The sequence below is a fragment of the Perognathus longimembris genome, chromosome 7, assembly GCF_023159225.1.
Source record: "Perognathus longimembris pacificus isolate PPM17 chromosome 7, ASM2315922v1, whole genome shotgun sequence".
Taxonomy (NCBI): Eukaryota; Metazoa; Chordata; class Mammalia; order Rodentia; family Heteromyidae; genus Perognathus; species Perognathus longimembris.
This window is the reverse complement of record NC_063167.1, coordinates 1,534,736-1,556,230: the sequence shown is the minus strand read 5'-3', so window position 1 is coordinate 1,556,230 and position 21,495 is coordinate 1,534,736. Positions and strand designations below refer to the sequence as shown.

The window sequence follows — 21,495 nt, the reverse complement described above, 5'->3', positions numbered from 1 at the left end:
CTGGGAGGTGGGAACCACGATACGGGGCCGTGCTTTGAAAGGGAAAAAGCAAACAGAAACTTGCACCAGAGCTGACGAGAAGAAAAGTCACCTCAAGGTCAATCGAGTCGACCTGTAGAATTTGTTTTCCAACATCTACAAGGCCACCTACTAACGAAGCTATCCAGATCTTTGTAAAGGACATTCGACACTCTAAGTCCTCTCTGCAGCACACCTGGCCCAGGAGGACAGGAAAGGACCCCTCCGCAAACGCCACTGCCAAGTCACAGTCCCCAAACACCCCCCGCCATGCCGTGTACAAAGTGCTCTCCTCGGACCCACGAGAACATCCCGCAGGCCCCGACCAAGCCAGGTGCAAGCCTCCGGGGGGCTGTGATCCCCGCTTTCCCCGGTCCGCCTCTCCTTGCTCGCTGGGCCCCGGCCGGCCAGTCCTGAAGGTGACCTCCGCCTTCATGCCCACCACGCGGGGCCGGGGCCGCCCCTGGGCTGCCGTTTGCTCCGCGCTGCACTAGTGTGGGGCTCACTCTGCCTCTTCCTTCTGCTGTCTGGCGAATCTGACTGCGCACTTGGGACCTCAACCTGCTCCGAAGAATGAGGGGCCCACACCCAGATAAAACCTTCCTGTGCCCCTGGCGCCCCAGGGATCTGCCTGCGGGGGAGGGGGGCTCAAGCCCCCTGCCCCGGCGTCACCAGGCTTCTGGGTGACCTGGAGCCCCCCCCCCCCCACAGATAGGTGCCCTCACACCCCAGGCTTCCCGGATGCCCCGGGAGGGCCTGGCGGAGAAGCGGGGCCGCCGGTGTCTCCAGAGCCCCTCAGGGCGGGGGAAGGGCCTGGCGCACTAGGGGACTCTGGAGCCACCCAGAGCCACAACGTGCCAAGTGTGAGAACCGTGGCGTGCATTCACAAACCGGGGTCCTTCCCTCACTCCACACAGAGCACGGACATGTAGACCGTCCTGGAAACGTCTCCAGGGCCCCCCGAGGCCGGGAGGTGCGCTGAGACAGAACACCGGGCAGCGTCGCCCACGGTGCACGCCCCCCGGCCCCCACGGGGCGGGACCGCAGCCGGTCACTGTGGTTGTCTTCCTGCCCAAGCCGTCCGCCCCTCTTGGCAGTGACCGGGGACCAGGCACTTCGGGAGGCTGGGAGACGTCGGAGGAAATCTGGACTTGTGTTCCCGTTTTCCACCCGGCGGGGCCCCTGCCGAGACCACCGCCGAGAGCCGGCCACGCGGGGCGGGGCCGGAGGGAGGCGTGCTTTCGTGGCACGCTGGGCTCCCAGAGGCCCCCGCACCGGGGCTCGGCTTGCTCTGGCACCTGCGGGAGGCGCTTCTGGACACCCCCCGGCTCTGGGACTTGGGGGGACACCAGTCACCCATCCTCCTCCGTCCGTTCTGATCTGCCCGCGTGGGCCACCCTCACGCAAGACCGGGGCCACGGAGGCTGGCAGAGACACCGCCGGGAAGGGGGATCGGCCAGGACGAGGCTTACCGCCCGCAAAGCCGGGAGGGGGGCCTCTCGGGGGTGGGGCAGGAGCCCCCTGTGTACTCGGGATGTCGTTCGGAGCCGCCACAGGCTGCTGGGGTCAGGGGGAGGGCCCCCCGCTCGAGGAACCCCCCCCTCCCCCCGCTCTGCGTCCAGGGCGGGCCGGACCTACCGTCCCTCGGGAGGCGCGGCGTGCTTCAGACGTGAGCTCATGAAAGACACATTTCCGGGAAGACCGCGCCGCGGCCGTGGGGGGGCTGACGGCGGCCGCGGGACCCCAGTGCTTTCTGAGTCACGTCATGCGAGCCTCGGGATGAAATAACCCTGGGAAATGTGACATTGGAGCGCTCTCTCCGACCCGCCGGGCCTCCCGCCCCGGGCCGCGGCTGCTCACCCGGCTTTATAAATAGATTGAACACGAGACAAATGACCGCGATCAATCACGCTCAGACGCCGCTCACCTCCCAGGCGAGGTCCGCCTCCTTCACGCAGGGCCCGAACCGCTCCCCGACTTCCATCTTCCGCTTGGCCCAGACCCCCAGGCCGGCCCCGGGGACGGACGACTCTCGCAGCTCGAAGTCGGGCGGGATGGGGATGTCCTCGGGGATGTAGACCGGAGCCTCGTAGGGCGAGCCCTCCTTGGGGGTGAAGTCCTCGCTGGTGGGGAAGGGGGAGGGCGGCCCCCATGGGGATGGGGGACAGGATGCTGTCCTCCGTCTCTTCCTCGGCGCTCTGGCCGCCAGCAGGTCCGGGTCGGGCTCATACATATTATTTACAACGTCACCGTCACCTAGAGGAAACAACACAGTCAACCTCCGCGGTCAAGGGGTCCCCAGGGACGCGACCCTCCTCGGCCCCCAGGGGTCGCGGCGGCCCGGCAACCCTGGACGGCACCCCCGGGTCTGCGGGCACCGTCTCTGCCCCACCCTGAGCCGAGGGGCGGCGGTGTGCGAGGAGGGAGACGTCCACGAGGTCCTCTGCACCGGGCTCCTTCAGGACTTAGCATTTCGCCCAGCGGCCCAGCCGCGCCCTGCGTGGTCTGCGACCCCCCCCGAACCCCGTGCAGTGCAGGCCGCCCTGTCCCTCCGGCCACTCGAGGCCCCGGGGCGCCGTCCCGCCGTGGGGGGGGGGACAGGCCAGGCGGCGCCGTGCCTCACGGAACTAAGGGGGGAGCATTTGCCAAGAGCCACCCCGCTTCTCCTCCGCGGCCGTGGAGGTTCGCGCACAGAGCGGGGCCCTCAGTTGTTGGGAGGACTCCGGCCTCCCGCTGGGCGGGCCGGGCCCCGGGCGGGGTTCACTGGCAGTGCTGGGTGATCTCGGGGAGGTGAGGGACACGCGTGCCAAGGGCTTGGGACTTGCCGGGTTGGCAGTGCACAGGGCTGGGTAAGAAGAGGGTCCCCGACTTGTTTGTGGGGGGCAGCCTGTCCTCGGGGAGGGCTGGTGCCAGGGCAGGGCTGCCTGTGGCACACTGACACCGCGGAGGAGGAGCTCGGAGAGAAAGCAGCGCCGCTCCACTCCCGGCGTCCCCCGCGCAGGTGAGTTCCCAGCAGCCGAGGGCGGAACCGCGCGGACGGAGCGAGCGAGCGACCCGCCCACGGACCGGACTGACCGGCCCCGCTGCCCTGGGAGGCAGGGAGAGAGACCCCATGCTAGAGGGCTATTCTGGAACCTCCTCCCTACCCATGATCCTCTTGCTGGGCGGCAGAACCTGAACTCATCTCTGCCTTCTCACAGAGACTCTGGCCCAGGAACCCCCCTCCCCCCAGACTCCCCGCTATGAGGACACCTGCTGAGCACCCCGCCTTGACCCTGCCCCCAAGGCTCTGCCTGCCGTGTGCACGCAGACAGACGCCACATTATATCCTATAGCTCCACACGCTCATTATCTGCCCACTACACATGTTCAAAACACATCATGCCGCCAACGTGAAAGAAGCCAGACACCAAAGGGCAAACGCCGGATGATCGAACCCATTTCTACGCAGAACCCAGAACAGACAAATCGGCAGAGGTCGTCTGGGGCTGGGCTGGGGCTGCTAATGGGCACCAGACTCCTCTGGGTGGAAAGAATGTTCCAGAACGAGATGGAGGTGGAGGTTGATTGCACAATGTGGCACGTGTTCAATTCAGAACGGCTACTTTTCCTGTCACCCCGGTGGACTGTCAGGAAAGCGAGAAGCACCTGCTGATCGGATCCAGAACCTTCCACCGGGTCCTCTCCAGCGGCTGTGGAAATGGCTGGGCCTGGTCCCTGGACCCCTCCCAGCCCCGCCCTGCCCCCGACGCCGGAAGTCTCCAGAGAGATGAGAACTCTGAAGCACCAGAAGAGTCATTTCAGATTCTTCATGCTGCTCAGAAGTAACAAAATGTTTTCTTTCAAAAGAAACCAAAGTCTTAGGGGGGGAAAAGCCATGCGGATAACACTTATTTAATTTAGCAGCATTCACAGAAGTAATGATTATGTTTTAAGTGGCCAACGGTTCCTTTTTAATTGGCTGGTGGGATCCTTCCAGCAAGGGGGCCGCAGCGCCACCCCGAGGCCGGCGCGTTGTTTCGGTTTGAGAGCTCGCCCCCGCACGCCTCCCGGTCCACCGCGTGCGGCATGGAAGTGAATTAGAACGGGGGGTAATTAACATGCCACCTTATTATCTGGAACTGGTAACCACCCACAGCTCACCAACAAGATGGCACTGGAAGCCCACATCCTCCACCACGGGCTCCCTCGCTCCTCCGGGGTGTGCGTGCCCGGGGTGCCGGGCCTCTACCTACCTCCCGGCTCAGCCAGGACGCCCAGCTGACGGCTCCCCTGGAAGTTCCAGGGGGCCCAAGGGAGAAAGCATGTCATCGGGCACAGCTACCTCCAGGCCCTTTTTAACACACACACACAGACACACACAGGCACACACACGCACACACGCACACACACGCACACACACACGCGCACACACACGCGCCCCTCACCAACCAGGGGAAAATCAATGCTTTAAGAGCATGCTCAATGCAGCGGGCCGAGCCGACAGCACGGGGGAGGAGGGTTGTGTTTCCTGCTGATTAAAGGGGAGCCTGGGCTTTCACGGGGGCCTCCAGGCTCCGGCGGTCACAGGGGTTGTGACAGGCGCAGCCTGCAGGAAAAGCCCGCGCCCCTCCCCGCAGCCCGAAGGAAGCAGAGAGCCCGCACCGAGACCCCCGAGCCCCGGAGGACCTGGCACAGACCGCTCCTCTCTCGGGGGTGAGCGGCAGTGGGGGGCAGCGCCCCTAGGGACTCCAAGCCCACAGGCTCCGGCCAGGACCCCCACCGAGGTGGCCAGGCCAGGCCAGGAGCCTGCTGGGTCCTTCTGCCCCGGCTGGGCCGCTCGTTCCCAGAGCAGCCATCTCCACACCCCACCCCGGTCCCGGGCGCGCATGCGGAGTCGGGGGCGGGAGCTCTGTGAGACTTGGGGAATTCGGGCTACGCATACCTCCAACTGGTTGGGAGGCTGAGCTCTCGACGTGGGGCTTGCGGCGGCCTTGCACTAGGGGTTCGTCGCCGGGACTATCAGTCCTAAATCTAGCAGAATAAGGCAAGCGGGGAAGGGGGCAGGGGGCGGTGGGCCCAGACGTGGTCGGCGTGGGCCACAGCCAGGGCCACCTGCTGCCCTGTAAAGTCCCTGCCGGGAGCCACCTGTCCTCAGCCTAGTCCGGTCCAGAGAAGCTCGAGCCAAGACCCCAAACGTCCTGCCTGTGTGACTGACGTTTGTGAAATGGTCTGGGAGGGAATGACGCCGAGGTGCTCCCCGGTGCTCCCCAGGGCTCCCCAGGGCTCCCCAGTGCTCCCCAGGGCTCCCCAGTGCTCCCCAGGGCTCCCCAGGTCCTGGCCGTGCGGCCGGGCGCCACGGTGGGCTGGGCCCGCACGCTGCCTCCGATTCCGCTCCGACCCCAGGGATCGAGGCCCACCGCCCCCTCCACCTTTCTGGGAACAGAGCGGCCGGGACACCCCCCCCCCCGCTTTAGGGAGGGGGCTCCACACTGCTGGTACGCGCCCTCCATGGGCTCGTGTCTGATCCAGAGCCTCCCGTGCGGTGGGCAGTGAGCAGGGTGGGGGGCCGCTCCGTGAGCAGCGTGGGGGCCGCTCCCTGGCTGTTGTGTTCCGGTCACTGCGGGATCAGCTCAGTGGTCCCACGTCAGTCCTAAGCTCACAGCCATCCGTAGGTTTGCTTCTGCAGTTGGGACCTCTGGGGATCTGGCGATGGGGTTTGTTCAGGGAGCATCTGCCAGGATTTGGGGGGGAGGGGACGGAAAGCTCCCACAGCGCGGCTTCTTTGGGGTGCAAGAGCCACAGCCCTGCTGAACGTCCCGGGGAGACTCGAGGGGTCAAAGGGAGCCAGATGTGCGCGACAGACGGGCGCAAGGCAGGGCCACGAAACCCCGGGACGGGTGGCCCTGGCTGAGGGTCAAGCCACGTGCGCGGGGGTCCACCGCAGGGGCAGAAGAGCCGCTCCTTGCCCGGAAGGACCTGAGGCCCCCCCACCCACCGGCCACGTCCAAGCCAGTCCTGGACATCCCACGCAACAAGGTGTCGGTACTGACCGGCCACGCGGTGGCCAAGGATCAGAGCGCGAGCCGTCTCTGCGCGAGCCCTGCAGGTCTGTGGAGAGAGGGAGGGGCGGGGTGGTCCTGCCGTGGCCTGGGCCGGCCTCGACGTGCTGTTCTGCGGCCGGCTCCTGGCATGCGCAGCGGATCACCCCAGGCCGCCCAGGTGTGAGCGCGAGTGGGAAGAGCCACCGGTGGGAGAGACCTGCGGAGGGCCCACCGTGGGCAGGCCTGACTCGCTCCCAAGGCCCAGCTTTGGCCCTTCCCTCGCTCCTCAGGCCGGGGCCCGGCCCGGTGGGGCGGCTGGGACGGTGTGCCCAGGACAGTAGGGGTGAAGTTACAGGCCAAGCGCCCCGGCGGGGTCTGGAAACCGTGTGGACTATGGACTCCCTATCGCCGGGGGGTCTCGGCACCAGCGTGATCACGCCCTTCAGGGACACAGCGCAGCAGTTCTCGGGCCTCACTCTGGACCTGCTGACCCCGACTTGGGGGGTGGGGGACACCCGCATTACAGGGCCCCAGGCCAGGTCCCTTGAGTTGGGAAGCCCTGCGGCGCCCGAGGCAATCAGGAGGAGGTAGGGAGCGTACACCCAGGGACCCCACACGCCCTAAAACGCCCAAGTCGCCCCGAAACCGGGAGCTGACACCAGCTAGAATCTGGGTGTTTCAAGTCAGTAAGAGAATCTGCCACTCAGAACACTGGGACAAACCCACGCGAATGGCCTTCCACACAGACGGAGCGCCCAGGGAAAAGCAGCGCACGTCGGGACACGTGAAGGGGGCCGTGCTGGCGACACCGCCGCGTCCTCTCTGCAGAGCTCAGGCGCATCGCGGCCCATTCCTCGCTGCAAACCTGGGGGGGGGGCGGGCTGGGAGTCGGGGTGCCGCGGCCGCTGGGGCTGTGCGTGACCCAGCAGAGGCTGAGCGCATCACAGGGCCGCGTCCGGTCTCCCTTCCCCGTCTGCGTGGACAGGGCCCCACGGGCTCCGTGTGCACGCTGCGTACGCTCCTTTCTCCCACGGGAGCTTTTGGTTGGGTAAGAGGCACCTGCGGGGTGACGGGCGGGGGGCCCAGGCCTGGCTCCAGAGACCCTCTTGAGATCATTTCTAAGCTCAGGAAGCGTTCTCTACAGAGGCAGTCGGATAGCATGAATCTTCTGGAAGAATCCCTGGCCTGGCAGTCTGCAATGGTCTATAGCCTCCATCGCAGCACCCCAGAGCGTGGTCCACGTCAAGGAGACGTGTGACTGAGGAGCGGGGCGCCCCCCCCCACCCCGAAGGCACCTCGGGTGGCCATCAAACTCACCCACCTGTCCTAGGCAATAGTTCAAAGCCACTGGCCAAATCAGTTCAACGTAGGCCACTCAGGCAGACCTCTGAGGAGAGGTAAAGGCACGGGGCAGAGCGTGAGCATGCCCGGAACGGTGAGTCTTTAGGGAACCGGGGGAGGGGGGCCCTGGTCCCTGGCTGGCCACATGGTAACGCCTGTTCTCCCTGGCCCAGGCTCACTCTTCAGGGGACTTGCTGTCCTGTGTACTGACCGGGCCTGCAGGGCCCATCGTGCATTTGATTTGACTCTCCCACAACTGGTAGGCCACGACTTCACCCTCTTCCTGCATGGAGGGAGTGAAGCCTAGAGACTGAACAACTTGCCCCACAGATGGTTGGGCCCAGCTGGAGAGAGCCTAGACAGGCTTCCTTCTCAAGCGCTCAAACGCCATCCTGCCGACCCCAGCCGAACCCGTCTGCGAGGGTGACCTGGCATCAAATGGATCGGAGATCTTTACGTAAGACTGGGAACTCAGGAAGCGCTAAAGGAAAACCCTTGAAGACAGAGGCATAGGGAATGAGCTTCTAGATAGAAAACAAGAAGAAATGAAAAGATGGGAGGAGCGCGCCAAATTCTGCACAGCAAATGAAAAAAACTCCAGCATCAAGAGAAAACACACGGCAGAAAAAAAAAAAATCTTTGCCAATTATCCATTGGATAAAAGATTAATATCCAGAATATATAGAGAGCTCCAAAAATTATACAAAAGTGCATAAATGATCTAATTAATAAATGGGCAAATGAACCACAGAGACACTTCTCCAAAGAAGTACAAATGGTCAATAAATACATGAAGAAATGTTCAACAACCTTAGCCATAAAAAGGAAACACAAATCAAATGATCACTGAGGTTTCATCTCGCCCAGGTAGAATGCCATCACCAAGAAAAACAAACACCCAAGGCCAGCAAGGATGTGGGGGAAGTGACATAACAATGGTGGGAATGTAAGTCAGTGTAGCCACTAGAGAAGGCCAGTATGGAGTTCCTTTAAGAAACTAAAGCTAGAACTACCATAAAACCCTACTCTACCACTCCTGTGCATACAAGATCAGGAGAAATGTAAGTGAACATTCAGGTTTATAGCAGCACTACTGACAAAAGCCAAAATATGGAATCATCCGGGCGCCTATCAGCTGATGAATAAACAAACAAAGGTGGTAAATACTCACAATGGAGAATGAAATTATGGCATTTGTAGGAAAATGGATGGAACTAGAAATCGTATCAAGTAGAATAAGACAGAAAGTCAAATAGCTCATGGTACCTCTCATATGCAGAATCTAAGCCTAAAAAGTAATTGGCAAGAGTATAAAACAGGTTCTGTTTGTGGATAGGTAACACCAGGAGGGTATAAGGAGGGAGTATTGGGAAAGGGTGAATATACTTGAAATCATCTACATACAACTAAAAGCAGAATAACAAAACTTGTTGAAATTGTTCAAAGATTCTGAGAGGAGTGAGAAAGAAAGGCTTAGCATATAATGATACCTTGAGTCCAGCAGAAGAGGTACAGGAGAGAAAGGGTGCATAAGTGAATGTGTGAATAAATGGGTGGTGGATGGGTGGGTGGAAGCATGGATGGATGGATGAATGGAGGGATGATGGATAGATGGATAGGTTGACAGATGAGTGAATAGATGAATGGATGGATGGATGGATGGACGGATGGATGGATGAGTGGATTGTGGGTAGATGGGTGATGGATGGATGGATAAGCAGATGGATGGATGAGTGGATAAAGATGGGTGGGTGGATGACTAGGTAGAGAGTTGGAAGAATGGATGGGTGGATGGATGAATAGGTGGAGAGATAGATGAGCAGACAAATGAACAGGTGGATAGATGGACAGATCGTGCATGGATGGATGGATGGATGGATGGATGGATTGGTGGATGGGTGGATGGATGGTGAGTGGATGGATGGGTAGATAGAAGGATGAATAGGTAGATTGATGAATAGGTGGATAGATCAATGAGTAGATAGATAAGTCAGAGGAAATTTCTCTTATTTTTCTTTGTCTAGGAGGTACTATTTTTTTTTAACTCGAGGCCTTAGGATCACTTTATTTTCTTGTTCTATTGCTGCTCTAATACTTAAGCCATGCCTCCATCCTTGTTCTTTGCTGGTTATTTTGGAGATGGAGTTCCATAGACTTTTCTACCTGGGCTGGCTTTGAATCACCATCCTTCCGGTCTCAATTTTTGAGTAGTTGGATTAAAAGGTGACCTATGGGCACTTGGCATTTGGGGTTTGTTCTTATACTATGTGGACCAAAATGACCTCTAATTCACCATCCTCTTCCTGCTCAGTCCCTCGTGTGCTAGGATTGTCTGTGTGTGTCACCACACCTAGCTGGTGAAGGCAAATATTTGTTTATTTTTTGTGCTAGTACTGAGACTTGGTCTCAGGGCCTGCACCTATCCTTTAGCTTTCTCATCTAAGCCTGGTGCTCTTGAGTCACAGCTCCACTTCTGGCTTTCGGTGGTTAATTGGAGATAGGAGTTCCACAGACCTTCCTACCTGAGCTGGATTCAAACCACGATCCTCCCACCTCAGCCTCCAGAGTAGCTAGGATTGCAGGTGCCTGGCCTGAAGGCACTTCTTAACGGACAAGCCGGAAGTCCAGAGCACCGACCTCCCTTCTAACGCTCTTTCCTACAGATAGAGGCCTGTTCGGTGACTCTGGCTTCCCTCCACCCTTGACTGACTGGTTGCGTTAGAAACGATACTGGACTCTCTCCGTCCAGCCCCTGCCTCTCTGAAACGGGGAAGGTTTCTCCAGCCCCTTCAGAGCCAGCGCCTTTCCACCCCCTTCCCAGCGGGCAGGGCATCTGCTTAGCATTCCAGGCGTGTGACCATCATGTCTGTGGCTTTTGGGGTCCAGCCAGAGGCCTGCCTGGATCTCAGGGGAGTTCATCCCACTTGAGCTTTTTTCGGACAGAAAGGGGAAAAAAAAAAAAAAAAGATGCGGGTTTTCTATCTTCTGGCTCTTCTTTTTCCTTTCCAGACCCAAGTAGGGAAGAAGATTATGTACAGATTATCTCCCTGAGAGGCACCCCATGAAGTGCCCCGACCCAAGTGCCTGTAAATCCACGCGAGCTGTGAGTGTCTCAGGGGCCTTCAACACCCCCCCACCGGATGGGGGAGTGGAAGTTGGTGGGGGTGGGGGCAGTAGGAGGGGGGGTGGAAGTTGGTGGGGGTTGGGGCAGTAGGAGGGGGAGTGGAGGGTGGGGGGGTGGAAGTTGGTGGGGGGTGGGGGCAGTAGGAGGGGGAGTGGAGGGTGGGGGGGGTGGAAGTTGGTGGGGGAGTGGAAGTTGGTGGGGGTGGGGGCAATGGGAGGGGGGTGGAGGGTGGGGGGGTGGAAGTTGGTGGGGGTGAGGGCAGTAGGAGGGGGGTGGAGGGTGGAGAGTGGAAGTTGGTGGGGGCAGTGGGGTGGAAGTCAGTGGGGGGTGGAAGTTGGTGGGGGTGAGGGCAGTAGGAGGGGGAGTGGAGGGTGGGAGTGGAAGTTGGTGGGGGCAGTGGGGGGGGCTGGAGGGTGGGGGGGGTGGAAGTCGGTGGTGGGTGGAAGTTGGTGGGGGTGGGGGCAGTAGGAGGGGGAGTGGAGGGTGGGGGTGTGGAAGTCGGTGGGGGAGTGGAAGTTGGTGGGGGTGAGGGCAGTAGGAGGGGGAGTGGAGGGTGGGGAGTGGAAGGTGGTGGGGGCAGTGGGGGGGTTGGAGGGAGGGGGGGTGGAAGTGGGGGTGGATGGCAGGCAGGCAGGCGGGAGGGACGCACGCACGTAGCCCAGGGGCCGGGTCTGGGGAGCAGTTTGGGAGGAGCCGGAGCCGAGGCGGTTCCTAGGGTTCAAGGAGGCTTCCCTGGGGATGTCTGGCGGCCTCCCCTCGGGTGGGGGACGGTGCATGGCACAGCCACCCAGGGAAGGGCTCGGAGGAGCTTCCAGAAGCCCATGGTTCGAATCCCACAGGCTAGGCTGGGCCTGGCCGACTCCACCTGGCTTCTGCCCTCTGCCTTGGGCGTGTCCCCGTATCCACGGTGATTCTCCCAGCCCCGAGTCTGGGCCTCCACAGGTTTCAGCAGACCCCCCCCCCCCCGGGCCGGGCAGGTGGCCCCCAGCCCGAGGCTCACGGGAGCTCACCTCACCCAGAGCCCAGAGCCCCCGGCGCCTGTTACGTACATAGCGGACGGTCAGACGGAAAGACAGTGCTTCAGACATGCTCAAAAGCGATAACAATAATTGATCCCGCTGTACCGTCCCAAACCTGCCCCAGGGGCCTTGTCCAGAGGAATGGGCCGGTGGGGCTGGACCGCCATGAGAGTTGGGGGGGAGCCTGAGAAGGCGGGGGCGTCCTGGCTATCCTCGAGTCGGCACAGGCCTCTCTGAGACACCCCAAAACTGCCTGGTGTGTGGAAACATCCCCACCAAGAGTGAGGGCTGCCCACCTTGTCTCCCCATTCCCGGTCATTCGCAGCCCCTGGACCCAGCCGCTCCGTACGCCCACCCATCTTCGTCACAACCACCGCCGAGGGAAAAGGACGCCACGGCCCGGCCTTCCTTTGCTGACCAAGGGATGGGGTCAGAGGAGACACACGGGGCCTCTGGCTCTGGCGAAAGCTCCCCGCCGTCTCTCGCCGCCCGCGCTCACGACGGGCGCGGCCCACACTCTGACTCCCTGTGGGCGAGGGCTTCTGGGAATCCGTCACGCGAAGCTATGCGGGCGGACCCTGCTCTGTTGTGCGACGTCCGTGTAAGAGACGCACGGAGAAGGTGGCGGTCCGAAGACAGAAGCCAAGATGGCCTCAGATCAGGGACGATCCGGGACTCCCCGGGAGCTGGAAGAGGCAGGAAGGGTTCGCCCAGGGCTCCGGAGGGAACACAGCCCTGCGGCCATTTGGACGATGGAGGTCTGGCATCCGGAAGGGTCAGAGCGTTTGTTTCTGTAGGCCTAGGCCACCCAGCAGCCCCCCCAGGTCACTGCTAGAAAACCCACAGCCGGCCGGGCTGATCCGAGGGGCAAACACCTGGCCCTCGGAGCAAGCGGTGACCAACCCGTCCTGCAGCTGAAGAAGCCCACGCGCGAGGCTCCGGGAGGATAAAGAATCCGAGGAGTCCCTCGGTAAAGGGAGCCCCCGGGAATCTAGGACTCCCGTGGACCTCCGTTCCCGGTCTCTCGGAGCTCCTCACGGGCTGCAGCTCGGCTCCAGTCCACCCCAAGCCCGTTCTCCTCCCCAGCTCGGAGCGAACGGCGTCCTCCCAGGAGCGTGGGCAACGCTGCCCTCCTTGCCTGCCCCCACCTGTGGGCAGCCCACGCGGGGGACAGCCAGGGCGCCGGAGCCCGCAGCCAGCGCCCGGGCGTCCTCGGCCCCCAGGTACACGCCCAGGCACCCCAAGGGGGCCCGCGGAGGGCTCTGTCCGGCCAGGCCACCTGGCCCTACTTAAAGCTGATGCATTATTCGGAGGCGATTATTTGTCCTGCAATGCTCTGGGGACAGCGGGCCCCGCTGCAGCCCCGCATCTTCCATTTCCTGGCCGCCTCCATCGCCCCGGGCAGGCGCTGAATGACTTGCGATGCCTCTGTAATTTTTATCAAGCCTTGTTCCTGGTAAAAAGCCTCTTTGTTTCAGAGAGATGTGATTTGGCCTTTTTCTTCCTCCCTTTTATTCCTTGGTTAATATACCACTTCCCCGAGCCCCGGGGGCAGCGAGGTAGCCGCGGATTGCTCAAATCTCACTGTTTTTCTTCTAAATCACAGCAAGGCTCCCTGGCCCGCTAAGCACTATCTGAGCTGGCAGGCGGAGCGGGGTGCCCTCCTTAACCCTCTGCCTCCTGACCCCCCAATCTCAGGAGGGAGGGCGGCTCACCCATCGGCTCCATAACCTCCCACGTAGCGAGAACACAGCAGAGAGAAAAGAAAGGCCCGGGGCGGCACGCCGCCGCAGGGTGCCGGCCTGGCGCGCGCGCGGCGGGCTGAGTCCAAGCCTAGCGGAGAGGAGGAGCGCGCGCGCCGCAGGTGACACGACATCTCTACCACCTCAGCCTGCGCGCGCACGCGCCAGAACCGGGGCTTCAACTCAGGACACAGGTGCTCTCGCTTAGCTTTTTCACTCCACGCTGACAACCCTCTCGCTCGAGCCACAGCTCCACTTCTGGCTTTTTGGTGGCTAGTTGGAGATAAGAGTCTCATGGGATGGGCTGGGGATGTGGCCTAGTGGCAAGAGTGCTCGCCTTCGTATGCATGAAGCCCTGGGTTCGATTCCCCAGCACCACATACACAGAAAATGGCCAGAGGTGGCGCTGTGGCTCAGGTGGCAGAGTGCTAGCCTTGATCAAAAAGAAGCCAGGGACAGTGCTCAGGCCCTGAGTCCAAGGCCCAGGACTGGCAAAAAAAAAAAAAGAGTCTCATGGACTCCCCTGTCCAGGCTGATTCCCAATCCTGATCCCCGATCTCAGCCACCTGAGTGACAAGGATGACAAGTATGAGCCAGGGGCTCCTGTCATCTCCACTATTTTTAACTGAGCAATTCAGTAGCACTTAGCACATTTAAATGACAGTGCACCTCGCTCTGCCCAGTGTGTCTTGAACATTCCCTTCCCCGTTCCCCTGCCATTCCCGCCTCTGTCTTTAGGACTCTCACGCCTAGGCACCCGACACGAGTGGCATCCTGGGGCTTGTCCTGTGACTCGTTTATCTCACGGCGCGTCTCGTTCTCCGCGGTGCACGCGCGTGGTACCGTGTCAGAACCCGCCCTCCTTTGCAAGGCCCAGGGGGACCACAGCTGCTTCCAGCTTTAAGCGATGTGAACAGTGCTGCTGCGACCGGGGCAGGCGGACATGTCCGCGAACCCCTGGTTACCTTCACGCAGCCTCAGGGACGAGGTCCTGATCGCTCACCCACCCAAGTACAACAGGCCCGGCATGGGGCTGGGCGCTCTCTGGAAGGCAGGCAAGGCCACCATCCCTCCCCAACCCCCGGGGCTGATTCTTCTTCTCCCCCGGTGAAGCAGGCAGTCCCTCAAGCCTGCCCACAGAGGCATCTGGGGTGAGGGGCCTTGGGGCCCGGGACCCGTGGAATGACAGACCCTGCTTTCTGCCACATGGGAGCCGGTCAGGTGGAGCGGGGCCAGCCGGCCTGGAAGTCTCCAGGAAGCCTGTCTTTGCTCCCTGTACTTGGGAGCTGCACCTAGGAGACCCCTAACCCAAGCTGGGCTTCCGCAGGTTTGGGACAGGGGCTACAGATATAGACACCCCCCCCCCGGTGTGTGTGTGTGCATGTGTGTGCGTGCGTGCGTGCGTGTGTGTGCGTGTGTATGTGTCAGTTCTGGTGCTCGGACTCAGGGCTTGGGCTCTGTCCCTTAGCTTTGTGCTCAGAGTTGGTGCTCTGCCGCTTGAGTCCCAGCTCTCCACCTCTGGCTCTTGGGTGGTTACGCGGGGATGAGAACCTGGCAGACCTTCCTGCCCGGGCTGGCTTTGAATGGAAGTCCTCTGGTCTGGGTTTCCTGAGTAGCTAGGATCACAGTGTGAGCCACCAGGGCCCTGCTTCTCCTTCCTCACCGACCCCCGCGGGGCCCCCCTGGACCTTCATCCTGGCCTGCTCTGGGGTTTCAAGTCCTAGGGTCCTTCTGGTAGATAGGAGGCCATGCTCTGTGACCCCCACAGAGCCGGGGGGACCTGGGAGAGGAGATGGGGCAGAGGCTGGCTCAGGCATGCCCGGAGGGGCTGGGGGCAGGGACCCTCGCCAGCGCTCAGGAGGTTTGGAGGGGTGAGACAGCTCCCCAATGGAGGGGGGGCCCAGCGCGGGGTCCCCGGGGGCACCAGGCTGCTCGGGGAGCGACGGCAGAGGAGAGAGGGCGTTGCAGGCAGGGCGGTCCCCGCCCGGGCGGCGTGGTGGAGGAGCAAGGGGTTAAACGCGAAGCAAATGCTGCGATTCTACCGCCACCCAACTATTTATAGGCGCGTTTATCTGTAGTTCCTACCGGCCTGGCCGGGGCTGCCGTGCAGGGGCCGGAGCAAGCCAGGCCGACGGCGGACAAACGCCGCCTGGAATTAAGATGGCTGGAGGGGTGTGGGGTCCCTGCCCTGGGCCCGGCCCGGAGGCCCGCTCTCCTGGGGGGGCCGCGCAGGGTCGGGGCGTCCCGGCAGGGTACGGCCCGGGGGCCGCCTCACGGGGGCGGAGGAAGGGGTTGCCACGTCCACTCGGCCCCGGCCCCGGGGTAAGGAGCAGCTTGGCGGCTGGTGGCAACTGGGGTCCTCCCCTCCCCCTCCCCCTCCCCCTCCCCCTCCCCCTTCCCCCTCCCCCCTCCCCCTCCCAGGCAGCGCCTCTTCTAGGCACCCCGGCCTCCCACCAAAGTGGGGTAGGAACTGCCGAAGCTGGGCGCCTTTGAGATCCCGCCAGCGCGGAGGGCGGGGAGCACCGGGGCGTCCCCCTGGGGAGCACGGCTCCTGGGCACGGGGGTGACCGGGGCACCTCCTTCCGGCGGGCCGTGCTCTCCCGCCCGACGCTGCCAGGCGTGGCAGGGCTGCCGGGGGCCGGAGGTCATCCGGGAGGTCATCCGGGAGGTCATCCCTCCCGGGAGGGGCCCTCGGGCCCCCTGGGGCCCCGTTCACTCCGGCCGGGCACCCCAGGGCGGCCTCCTGGAGCTCGGCCCCCCGGCCCTCGGGCTCGCTCTGCCCTCACACAGACGTGTGTCGTCCCCACCGTCAAATAAAGTGCTGGGCTCCGCCACGCTCGTCGGCAGCTTCATTTAGCCAGTGGCGGGGGGGGGGGGGGGGGAGGAAAGAAAAAAATTCATTAATTTTTATTAACAGGGAGAGCCATTTGTTCCCTGTGACAATATTTGACTTGTCGAAATGATTTTCACCTCTGCCACGAGGTGGGCGCTGGTCCCATACATCACGCGATTACGGGGCGCGCGCCGGCCGCAGTCATTAGGCAGTGAATTAACGACAGCGCCCACCGCTATTAATCACCCTGACAAAGGCGTCGGCGCCGCTGACCCGAGCCCGGCCCACGGACGCGGCAGCCCGGGGAGGGGGCTTCCCACGGGGGGAGCCGGACACCACGCGTGCAGCCCGGGGGCGGGGGGGGGGCGGGGCGGCGCCCGGGCCGCCCCCCCCGCGGGGCCGGGGTCACAGGCGCCCGGGCCCCCCCCCCGCGGGGCCGGGGTCACAGGCGCCCGGCGCCCCCCCCGCGGGGCCGGGGTCACAGGCGCCCGGCCCCTCCCCCCCCCCCGCGGGGCCGGGGTCACAGGCGCCCGGCCCCCCCCCCACGGGGCCGGGGTCACAGGCGCCCGGGCCCCCCCCCCCCCGCGGGGCCGGGGTCACAGGCGCCCGGCCCCCCCCCCCACGGGGCCGGGGTCACAGGCGCTCGGGCTGGCTTTGCTGATGGAGCCTTCGTTTTTCTGCCGTCACCACACCGTGTCCGAGGTACACAAACCCCCTCCCCCCACGCCCCATCTTCACCGCCCGGCCCGGGAGGATTCCATTCCCACCTTATAGACGGGAAACTGAGGCATGGAGAAGACAGAACCACACCATGGGGGTCAAATCCAGGCCTGGGGAGCTCGGTGCCCCCCACGCTCAGCACTCATCTCTCCTGTACCAGGCCCAGAGCAGAGCAGCGGGAGCTGTGCCCGGTGTGTAAATGCCGTGGGCCCCGGCCTTCACACGCGCATTCCACGCGGCTGGGTGGGCGGAGGGGCGGGGCCCTGGGGATCCCATTTGCATCAAGCTCGGTTTCTCCTAATGCCCCCAAATCATGGGGTTTGGTTTTAAAAGAAAAAGGAGGAGGAGGAGGAGGAGGAGGAGGAGGAGGAAGAGGAGGGAGAGGAGGAAGAGGAGGAGGGGGAAGAGGAAGAGGAGGAGGGGGAGGAGGAGGAAGAGGAGGAAGAGGAGGAGGGGGAAGAGGAGGAGGAGGAGGGGGAGGAGGAGGAAGAGGAGGAGGAGTAGCAGGAGGAGGGGGAGGAAGAGGAGGGAGAGGAGGAGGAGGAGGAGGGGGAGGGGGAAGAGGGGGAGGAGGGGGAGGAGGAGGAGGGGGGAGGAGGAGGGGGAAGAAGCGGGAGGAGGAGGAAGAGGAGGAGGAGGAGGAGTAGCAGGAGGAGGAGGAAGAGGAGGGAGAGGAGGAGGAGGAGGAGGGGGAGGAGGAGGAAGAGGAGGAGGAGAAGGAGGAAGAGGAGGAATAGCAGGAGGAGGAGGAGGAAGAGGAGGGAGAGGAGGAAGAGGAGGAGGGGGAAGAGGAGGAGGAGGGGGAGGGGGAGGAGGAGGAAGAGGAGGAGAAGGAGGAAGAGGAGGAGGAGTAGCAGGAGGAGGGGGAGGAGGGGGAGGAAGAGGAGGGAGAGGAGGAGGAGGAGGGAGAGGAGGAGGAGGAGGGGGAGGAGGAGGAAGAGGAGGAGGAGGAGGAGGGGGAGGAGGAGTAGCAGGAGGAGGAGGAAGAGGAGGGAGAGGAGGAGGAGGAGGGGGAGGAGGAGGGGGAGGAGGAGGGGGAGGAGGGAGAGGAGGGGGAAGAGGAGAAGGAGGAGGAGGAAGAGGAGGAGGAGGAGTAGCAGGAGGAGGAGGGGGAGGAGGAGGAGGGGGAGGAGGAGTAGCAGGAGGAGGGGGAGGAGGAGGAGTAGCAGGAGGAGGGGGAGGAGGAGGAGTAGCAGGAGGAGGGGGAGGAGGAGGAGGAGGGGGAGGAGGAGGAGTAGCAGGAGGAGGGGGAGGAGGAGGAGTAGCAGGAGGAGGGGGAGGAGGAGGAGAAGGGGGAGGAGGAGGGGAGGGGAGGAGGATGAGGGGAGGGGAAGAGGAGGAGAAGGAGGAGGAGTAGCAGGAGGAGGAGGAGGAGGGGGAGGAGGGGGAAGAGGAGGAGGAGGAGGGGGAGGGAGATGGGGAGGGGGAGGAGGGGTGCTTTCCTCATACAACAGCCCTGGGCAGCCCCACTAGTCCTGGAGGCATTCAGGCTGGGAGAGAAAAGCGACCGGGCCGTGGACTAGGGTGGCCCGTCACTCACCCAGAGAAAGCGCCAAGCGCCGCGCACCGCAGAGCAGGTCTTGGGACTCGGGCTGCACAGCACCCAGCACCCAGTCTCTCCAGGGTCGCAGACTCGGGGCGGGGCCGGAGCCTGCATCCCGGGTGCGGCCGAGCACCCTGTGCAGAGCAGAGGGCGCGCGCGGGAACCGCCTGGCTCTGGGACTCCGCTGGGACTCGGTGCGGAAGGGAAGGACAGTGCCAGGCCCGGCGGCCAGAGTCCTTCCCACGGAGGACACTTCGCCCCGCACGCCTGTCGCAGAGGGCAGGTGGCAGGCAGCCCCGGGCCCCCCGGGCCCTGACGTATGTCCACCATTCTCTTAATAGTAATCCAGCTCATCCTCTCCGCCTTTGAAACCAATTTCTTCCAGGTAACCCAGTCCTCACATCCGGTCTAAGCCAGAGCTGCAAAGAGCGAGGATGGGGGAGGTTTGGAGGTGGGGTGGGGGGAGGGGAGGACGGCTCTCTGTCCGTTTGCGTTCTTTCTCCGGACTTCTCATTCCTTATGCTTCAGCAGGTTTCCTAATTTCCCTCGTTAGCAGCTGATTTACAAGGCCGGACGATCTTCCCACCTGTTCCTTCCCTCGCGGGCGTTGCGAGGCTGGAAGGGGCCCCTGGCTCACTTCTGTGAGGGACCCTGGTACCCAGCCCCCCAGAAAGCAGGGGCCCTGCTGGTCGCGGAGAGGGGGGAAGAAGGTGGCAACCAAGGGGCGCCTTCTCCGCCTGTGGGGCATTTAAATAACCCCTGTGAGCGGCACCCCAACTCCCTCTTCTGGGCCTGGGCCTCCAAATTCATGCTCCAGGTTCGAATCCCCGGAGAAATGAGAGCGGCTCTGGCTTCTCCGCTACCGATTACAGGGTTGGTCTTAGGTGGGGGGCTTTTTGAGAAACTCCTCTCACAGACAGGCAACCGTGGGCCTGGTGCCTAGGCAGAGGGCACCCCGAAATCCCTGTGCCTTTGTTGTTCTCTGTGTATCACGGCTGGAAATGGCTCTTTCTCAAGAGAGCTCACAGGTGGTAGTGTTAGTAAAGACGAGAAGATTTAGGCCGGGTGGCGTTCTGTCCTGGGCTGCCTGACTCTGTCTCCTTAGGGGTTGTTCTGGGTCGTTGAAGGCGTGTGACCCTCTCCCCCGGCACCTGGAGATCTCTGGACGTGGTGTCAACCGCTGAGCAGCAAAGTGAGAGCGAATGGCTTCTGACTACGCTGGGCACAGAGCCAGCTCCCAGGGCAGGTGGTCCTCCTCGGATTGGTAGGAGAAGTAATGGGATTTGAACTCAGGGCCTGTGCATGATAAGTAAGTGCTATACCACTTAATCCGTGCCCCAGACTGGGCTTTGAATGGTGAAAACCTTGGGCTCACTCAGAACAGCTCACTGCCCGGCCCACAGCAAGCCTCGGACTCTCACCTCCCCTTCTTCTATCCAGCGGGCACCTGCCAGGCACGGAGCAGGCTACCAGGCTCCGCCCGGTGGGGGGAGAGGCGGGGTCAGCACTGGCCAGAGCCAGGCCAGGCACTGCAAGCGTTCCGGCAATGTCCACCTCGTGGTCCCTTTCTTTCTCTTGTGTCGGTGGTAGGGCTTGAACCCTGGGCCTGGGCGCTGTCCCTGAGCTCTCCAGCTCAAGGCTAGTGCTCTACTGCTTTGAGCCACAGCCCCACTTCCAGTGTTTGGGTTGATTAATTGGAGATAAGGGTCTCAGGGACTTTCCTGCCCAGGCTGGCTTTGAACCTCAATCCTCAGATCTCAGTCGCTAGGGTGACATGGTGGCACGAGCCACCAGCACCGGCTCTGAATCCTTTGAGACCATCGATGCCATGTCCCGGGAACAGGGCACCCCAGGAAGGCGCCTGAAGAAAGTGGGGGTCTACAACCGGAGCTCTTCTCCAAGAAGACATCTAAGCCCCCACGGGAGTGGGGCGCATTCTCTTTCTAGAATTGTCCACACATATGCTAAAGGACCGCCAAACAGTGCGCCATAGCCGCATGCCGGGCTCACTGCAGCTGGCAGGGCCTGTGGTGGCTGTGGATGGCGTCCCGGCCGCATGGCGGGACCACAGCCCGGTGAGGACCACGGCCCGGTGAGGACCACGGTGCGGTGAGGACCACAGCCCGGTGAGGACCACGGCCCGGTGAGGACCACGGCGCGGTGAGGACCATGGCGCGGTGAGGACCACGGCGTGGTGAGGACCACGGCACAGTAAGGACCACGGCATGGTGAGGACCACAGCCCGGTGAGGACCACAGCCCGGTGAGGACCACAGCCCGGTGAGGACCACGGCCCGGTGAGGACCACGGTGCGGTGAGGACCACAGCACGGTGAGGACCACAGCCCGGTGAGGACCACGGCGCGGTGAGGACCATGGCGCGGTGAGGACCACGGCGTGGTGAGGACCACGGCACAGTAAGGACCACGGCATGGTGAGGACCACAGCCCGGTGAGGACCATGGTGCGGTGAGGACCAAGGCGTGGTGAGGACCACAGCCCGGTGAGGACCACAGCCCGGTGAGGACCACAGCCCAGTGAGGACCACAGCCCGGTGAGGACCACAGCCCGGTGAGGACCACGGCATGGTGAGGACCACAGCCCGGTGAGGACCATGGCCCGGTGAGGACCATGGCACGGTAAGGACCACGGCATGGTGAGGACCACAGCGTGGTGAGGACCACGGCCCGGTGAGGACCATGGTGCAGTGAGGACCACGGTGCGGTGAGAACTGCAGTGAGAACCGTGGCCTGCTCCCACGTGGCCCTTCCCCGCTCCTCTCCTCGCTGCCTGTATCCTTGGCCTGGTTTTCTCTGCTACGTCGAGGCTCTGGGAAAAGCTGTTTAGGAAATCTGGGAATTCCTGGCCGCTGGCGAATCCTAGCCAAACGGCAACTGGGCCAGAAGGAGCGGTGGCCAGGAAGGGTCCGCCCGCCGGCCCGCCTCTCTGCACCGCAGGGCCTCTCGGAGGCATCGTGCGGAGGGCCCCACCACACAAGTACTGTGGTTGTGTGGAAAGGACGCCAGGCTGGGCCTGGGGCCTCTGGGCTCCGAGGGGGACCAGCCTACCCCTGGGGAGGATGGAAACTCGGGTGTCAGGGCCGGGCAAGGCAGAGGGGGCCACACCGTGCCCCCT

The 21,495-nt window shown here is 62.9% G+C and overlaps 1 protein-coding gene across 1 annotated transcript in view; it reads right to left on the bottom strand.

The window, feature by feature from the left end:
* Window positions 1-1,629: 1,629 nt before the first annotated feature.
* LOC125354489 (histone-lysine N-methyltransferase PRDM16-like) overlaps window positions 1,630-21,495 on the bottom strand; it is a 98,112-nt gene continuing 78,246 nt past the window's right edge. Inside the window, exon 2 of the mRNA XM_048350109.1 lies at window positions 1,630-2,274. Coding sequence (XP_048206066.1) covers window positions 1,931-2,274 — 344 coding nt within the window. The 3' untranslated portion in view covers window positions 1,630-1,930. The remainder of the gene's footprint in view (window positions 2,275-21,495) is intronic.